The 6907-nt window shown below is 58.6% G+C and overlaps 1 protein-coding gene across 1 annotated transcript in view; it reads left to right on the plus strand.

The window, feature by feature from the left end:
* The window catches only part of EEF1A2 (eukaryotic translation elongation factor 1 alpha 2), a 14032-nt gene extending 11938 nt beyond the window's left edge, over positions 1-2094 (plus strand). The window contains exons 8-9 of the mRNA XM_007954701.1: positions 278-425; positions 2016-2094. Of these exons, the coding sequence (XP_007952892.1) occupies positions 278-425; positions 2016-2094 (227 nt within the window). The remainder of the gene's footprint in view (positions 1-277; positions 426-2015) is intronic.
* Positions 2095-6907: the final 4813 nt, after the last annotated feature.

The raw sequence follows: 6907 nt of genomic DNA on the forward strand, positions 1-6907 counted from the left end.
CCGTCAGCGACTGGCTGCTCGCTATCAAGGTCCAGTGGAAGTTCTTCAAGAGGAAAAGCGCCCCCTGCCGCCCCGAGGCTTCCGCGTCCAGCGCCCGCCGCGCTCAGTGTCCGTTTTACCAATAAACTGAGCGGTCCCAGAGCCAGAGTGCGCTTGCGCGTCGGGGTGCTGGTGGAGGGGGACCCTCCCTAGTCAGGGCCGGACCAAGCGGCTGGTGCGCCTTCCCGCCGTGCGCCGCCGGTGCAGGTCCCTTCCCGCCCAGGTGTGCCCCTGCCAGGTAGGCCCACAGGTGTGCAGGTTACGTGCAGCATGGCTGTGGCGCAGCCCCCCGACGAGGTGCAGCACAGGCTGGGATCAGGCCGGCCGTCCTTGGAACGAGGGCCCATCCCCAACAGGGAGTGTCTGCACATACCCCTCTTCAGCAGGTTGGGTGCTGCCGTTCCCTCAGGCCAAGCCTGCATCCCTCAGGCACGTGTAGCTGTGACTGGAGGCAAAGCCAGGTCCACTCCTGCTCACAGGGCCCCGACCCACAAGTGGGTGCGGTTACTCCAGCGGAGACTTCTGTCAGAGGGGCTGAGGGCTTCCGGGCTTCCACCAGCTCTGCTCCCAGAAAGCAGCCCGGCGCCTGCGTGGTGTGCTGCAGTGGAGGTGGGGCCGAGCAGGCCCCCACACCCGGCAGTGCTCACCGGGATGGGTCTCTGCTGCCCCAGGGTCCAGCTCTGGGGTTCTGGAGCTGTGTGCTGTGCCCCCTCCAGGGCGAGCACGTGGCCCAGCCGTGCAGTCCCATCTGTTGGTGTCACTGGTGGATCGGTTTCCTGTGGCTGCCTTATAAAGCACCACAGGCTTGGCTGCAGACAACAGAAATGTGTGTAAGCTAAGTTCTGGAGGCCAGAAGCCCCCGGTCAGGTCTGCTGGGCAGAAATAAGGGAGCTGCAGGGCTGCCTCGCTGGGGATGTTCTAGGGGAGTGTCCTGCCTGCCTCTTCCAGCGTCTGGTGGCTGCTGGTGGTCCTGGGCTTGTGCACATCACATAGTCACATAACTCCTTCTCTCCAGTCTGTGACAAAGCCCCTCTGCCTCCCTGTGGGGAGCTCTGGTGGTGCAGTGCCTAAGGCATCTGACTGCTAACCAGAAGGCTGGCGGTTCAAACCCACCAGCCACTCCTTGGAAGGAAGGTTGGGCAATCTACTTCCGTAGTGATACTGCCTCTGAAACCCAAGGAGGGGTTGCTATGAGTTGGGTCCGACTTGATGGCAAACAACAACAACAACAACCCTGCAATAGCTGGGCCACGTTCACATGAGCTTTTCTTGTTCTGGAATTCAGACCTGCCTGAGGACCTGACTCTTTCCTGCTAGGATCTCTGAGTGGGTGGCCCATCATCTTGGCCAGAAGGGACCTGGTGGGACCCTTTGGAGCCCATCTGCCCCTAGGAAGTTGTCCTGATGTGTTTGGCCCTGTCAGGATTAGTGTCAAACCAAAGAAATTGGCCAGCTTGAGATGGGGGCAAGAGTGAAAAATATCCCACCGCTGAGTGGGATAAAGTCCCCCTGGGTGGCCACACTGTTAGGGCCACAAACTCTGGCCTTTTCTAGGTCCAAGTCACCTAGATGCTGAGGGTGGAAAGAGATCAGCCCACTGCTTGGCACCCCCCAGGTCCAGAATGGAGGACCCAAGGGGTATGCTTGGCCATACTGCCTGCCCTCCAGGTGGTTGGAGCTCTCTAGGGGCACAGACCCACCAAGAGAACGTGAGGACGAGGGTGGGCAAGGGGTTTCCCGGCTCTCACTGAAGTCTGCAGGGAGTCGGCACCCTGCCCCTGGAGGGGCGACTGGCCTGGAGGAAGCCATGCAATACCTTCAGCGTCCACCAGGGGGCAGCACACTCTGACCCTGCTCAAGGGCCCAGGATGGCCTGCTGACTGAGTCCGTATCCAACCCACGGCCAGCTGCACGCTGCACACGCTTCTGACCACAAGGGGCCTGGGTGGGCTGGCCTTGAGGTCCGTGGTTCTCAGGACCTGTGCCGTGCTAGTGGTCACTGAGATGGTCTGGGTTGATATCAACGTGCTGGAAGCTAAAGCTGAGAAGTGTTGAAAACACAAGGAGACAGCCCATGGGGCAGTCACAACTTCCATTGTCGGGAGATGGGGGTTGGCGCCACCTTGAGACCCTCTGGGAGGCTGTTGGCCCTGGACACTGGACCCACTCTGGGCATTGGCAGGAGGCTGGCTGGCAAGCATGGCCATTGTGGATGCCCTGTATGCAGCTCCCGGTGGTGGGGCTGGGGGTTGATGCTTGCCCATCAGCCAAACGGTCATCTAGTTTGTGATCAAAGCCACTGTGATGCAGAAGAGCCCTGGCCCAGGGCTTGAATGGGGCAGAAGCTGGGGCCTGTGCCACCTGCACCCCCAGTGCTGTGCTGTGGTGGACACTCGGGCTGTGCAGGCTGTGGGCAAGACCCCCTCTGGCCCAGTGAGTGGCCGTCCAGCATAACAGTGGGCCGGGAACAAGGGTGGGGAGTCCAGCAGGCCTGGAGGATGGGGTGGCTCAGGGATGATGTTAACTCTGTCAGCTTGGGGAGCCTTATGGGCAGCTGTGGACAGGGCAATGGATGGTGTAGGGGTACCACAGCCCAGTATAGGGCTCCTGAGCCCCAGAAGTGGGGGCTGCACAGCCTTGGGACATGGCCCAACTGGGCACATGGACTGATGCCCTCACTGACCCTGACCCCTGGGCTCTGTTTACCCAGAAGGGCATCAAGACTAGGAGAGGTGCCATTGACCAGCCTGAGGTTGGTGTGTGGCCCATGGGGCAGCCCTTGAAGTCAGAGACAGGATGGGACAGGACCGGCTGCCTCCACCCACTGCTGGCATGATGAACAAGTTACCACAGGGGCTGCCAGGGTGGGACTGCAGCCTGGGTCTGCTGAGGAGCCATGACTACCTACTGCTCTGTGCCCCGGCTCTTGGACCCCCTGGTAACTCTCCCTCCCAGGCTTCCTGGCAGCTGGGAGGGCTTGTGTGCCCCTGGCAGTGATGGTTGTGCTCTGTCAGGGGCCCTGTACTTCCCTCCATGGGGCCAAGCTTTGCAGCAGGCCAGGCTCTAACAATGTGGCCCCAAGAGCTTTCCTATGGCTGTCACCGTTCAGATAACTTCCTGTGGGCGAGTGTGGGTGCCTCTGCTCCTGGGTGTGTCTGAGTGAGGCTGTGGGCCTATGGGATTATGTGTGTACCCCTGTGTGCACGCATGTGAATGTGTGTATATGCATACCCTTGTGTGAGTGTGCACACGTGTGTGTACACATGCATAGTGTACACACATGTGCACGTGCTATGCATGCATGTGTACATGCATGTGGGCTTGTGTGTGCGCACTGTGTGCAGATGTGTACATGTCACAGTCAATGAGCAGTGGGGTGCCTTGGCAGTGCTGGAGAAGGACGGGGTCCGACCACCCCCAGATGAGTCTTGTGTACTGGCTGATGTGGCCCTGGGTTCTGGTTGGTGCATCTGTCCTTCCTGTCTTGCCCTTGATGTGCCAGTTGGTGACCTTGTCTTGGTGCGGGCTGGTGGCTCTGACACCCATGAGTACTGCCCTTGGCCTGGAACCCTGTCCAAGCCCCCTGTACATCTGGCAGCTGGCACTCCATCAAGCCAGCTCATCTGAACCCAGATGTCACAGCCTGTGTGTGGGTGCTGGTTGACCTCCCCAATGCCCAGAGCCATCTCCATGGCGCTCAGCTGCCCACAGGGCCCCTGGCCACCCCTGAGATGAAATACAGGCCAGTCAACAAGGACATGTCTTGGCCGAGGCTCCCGCCATATCCAGCCCCAGAGCAAAGTGACCCTGCCTGCGCTCCCAGTGTAAGCTCAGAGCTGGGAGCAGCCACAGGGTGGCCAGGGTGCTGGGGGTGGGGAAGCTTCTGACCAAGGCCCCTCAATGAGCCTGTCCACTGTGGGAGGAGTCTCCAACCAGTCCAAAGGGCAGGAAAGGGTATGTTCAGGCCACAGTGAGGGGTCAGCACTTAGAGAAAGGCGCTCTGGAAAGAGACACTGGAGCTGCCAGGTACCAACAGAGGGAACAGCATCAGGGCAGAAGGACAGTGTGTGCAAAGCCTCCTTCCCTGCTGGAGGGACACAGGGACGGTCATGTGCCTGGGGCAGAGAGTGTGGGGTGCAGAGGCAAGAGGTGGCCTAGAGTGGCAGGGCCAGCCAGGCAGGCAGGTGACTGTGCTGGGCTGAGCGGTCAGACATCAAAGTGCAATGGGACCTAGCTGAGCTGCTGTTCCTCACGGTCCATACGTCAGAGAGGGGGACAAGCGTCCGGACCCAGCATTTATTTGGTAGCTGGCCAGTGGAGGCGGAGATGGGCCATGATGGCCTGAGTAGAGAGCCCCCAGACCTTAGATAAGTTTGGTCTCTGCCCTTTCTGATTCGCCCTGGGAGCCCATGGTCCACGTGTCCCTGGGAGCTGAGGGAAACAGACTCACTAGTGTAATAGCTGCTTTGCTGGGGGCTGGGGAAGCGTGGCGAGAGCTTCAGTCCTTTCCAACAAAAACTATAAATCATATAGTTGTTGATGTTAGTTTAAGAAGCTTGAGAAGAAAACCGCTGTTTCCGTATCTTGAGTCTTTTCCTCACACCCTTGTCCCCAAGCCGAATAAACACACAGCTCTTCCCCCTCGGATGACAGAAGATTCCTCAGGATGGGGGCTTTCCGTCTGGGCAGGCACTTCCTGTTGCCCAGATCGCAGGATGGAAACAGTAAGGCTTCAGGCCCGGGTTGGGTGATGGAGAGTCTGTCTCTTCTCATTTCCCCAAATTAAGTCTCACGCTCTGCCAGGAGCTCTTGCCTCCCAGCAGCTGTGGGGCATCTGGTTTTCTGCAGGCGTGAGGACTGGAAAGGAACTCTCTCCTGAACTGCTTCCTTTGGAAGGGGAGTGGTGGCCAAGTGGGAACATGCTGTTCTTGGCGTTTGATACCAGCGTCCCTGCAGCCTCCGGAGCCAAGGGTGCTGGTCCTCGGGAGGCTGAAACTGAGGTGTGACCTCCCCCTTCGTCAGCACGTCGTGTCAGTGAGGATGTTGAACCAGGGTTGCCTCCGATAGGCTCTGACAAGCAGGCTGCACTGCAGGTGTCCTTGGAGGGGGGACAGGAGGCAGGCACCTCATGTCCCTCTTGTTTGTGTTATGCAGACCTGCCGAGACACCAGGACACGGAGTTGTTTCAGAGAAGCAGTTCATTAGCACTCCCGGGCGAGGTTCTCATGCCCTAGCATCAGGGCCAGAGAAGTCACACTCCCGGGCAGGGAGGATAGATTCTTATAGACACAGAGAGGACCTAATTGGGGACACCAAGGAAATGGCGGGGTCCAATTAGCTGTTGGCATGGGTCTGCACCTAATTAGCATGAGGATGAGGGGGCTTCACAGGAGAAAGTTTGTCATCACGTGGGACTTTCCAGCCTGGGCGGGTTCTGCCACCTTGGTTGTCTTATCAGGCTGTCTCATCAGGGCCTGACACCTGGAGGAAGCTGCCCACTGAGATGTTGGTGGCTTGGGTTTGCTCTGGCCTAACATTTTGTTTTTATCAGAGGGAGATAAGCAGTGAGGGTTCCAGACGGGTGCCCAGCTCTCTGACCTGTACCACGACGGGAGGGCCCTGGTGAGGTCTGCAGACAGGGAGGGATCAGATGTCTTACATGTGGCCTACATCATCCATGTGGCGTCCGTCAGCCCTGTTGTGGGTGGACTCTGTGCTGGCTCTGGGGAAAGTGATCAGTGGTTGGCCCTATGTGGCATCCTCTCTGATGGGGAACGGCCAACGACACAGGCATGCAATGGAGGGGCTTGGGAGCACTCCTGGTGGCCTCTGGCAGGGCAGGGGCCAGTGCTGGTTTTACCAACTCAGTATGCTCACGGTGGGAGGAGGAGCTGTGAGCCCGCATGTGGTGCCAGCGGGGCAGGAGCATCACTGGCCTGGAAGATTCCAGGAGGCGGGGACGGTGGCTGGCGGTGCTGAAAGGACAGCGCTCAGCTTGGGCTTCTGCCCCACCTCTGGGTTGCTTGCTCAATGTTGGAGCCTTCTCCCCAGTTGGAGCTGGGCTCACGTGCCTCCGCGGGACCTCTCCACACCTCTCTGGAGCCCTGTTGGTGGTCTTGGCAAAGATGACGTCAGCCCCAAAGCCTTTTCCATCTACCTTTTAAGTAAATGGAGTTCTCATCATGTGTGTGAAATTCACCCTGGGCTTTTTCACTGCTTGCCTGGGGGTTGGGACCAGGCTGCTCACAGAGCACAGACATGGCTGTGGGACACGTGTGGAAACGTGGACTCAATGGGGCGGCTTGGGGAAGGTCACCATCCCACCAGGAGGCATGGATGCTGGAAGCTTGGCACAGACTTGTTTTCTAGAACCTCCAGAAGACAAGGCTGGTGGGGCGCAGACAAGGTCCCAGATGTGGGCAGAGGCCCTGCTGTGGCACCCTGCAGGCCTGGTCAGGGACCCCCAGGGGCTCCGGCAGGAGACTGTAAACCAGCATGGCGGCTGAGGCTCCAGGGCACATTGTCCCCTCTCCTGATAAACAAAGGGAGAGGGATTGTCTGCTCCCAGCTTCCTGGGATACCAGAGCTTCCAGGGTCACCAGCCCTCTAACAAGGTGAGGAGCCAGGCCCTTCCAGTTTGTGGGGTTGACTTACAACTGGATCTCTGCCCAGTTTCTTTTCTTTTCTTTTCTTTTTTTATTTATTGTGATTTGGGTGAAGATTTACAGAGCAAATTCACTTTCCATACAGCAGTTCACAAATACTTTGTCTCATGTCATTGACCACAGTTCACACAATGCCAACAGCTCCCCTCCCACTTCCTCCCCATAGTTGCCTCTTCCCAGTGTCCATCCCTCCATACTCTCCT

This window comes from Orycteropus afer, unplaced genomic scaffold (genome assembly GCF_000298275.1).
Source record: "Orycteropus afer afer isolate SDZICR_OR568_19922 unplaced genomic scaffold, OryAfe1.0 scaffold00469, whole genome shotgun sequence".
Classification (NCBI taxonomy): Eukaryota; Metazoa; Chordata; class Mammalia; order Tubulidentata; family Orycteropodidae; genus Orycteropus; species Orycteropus afer.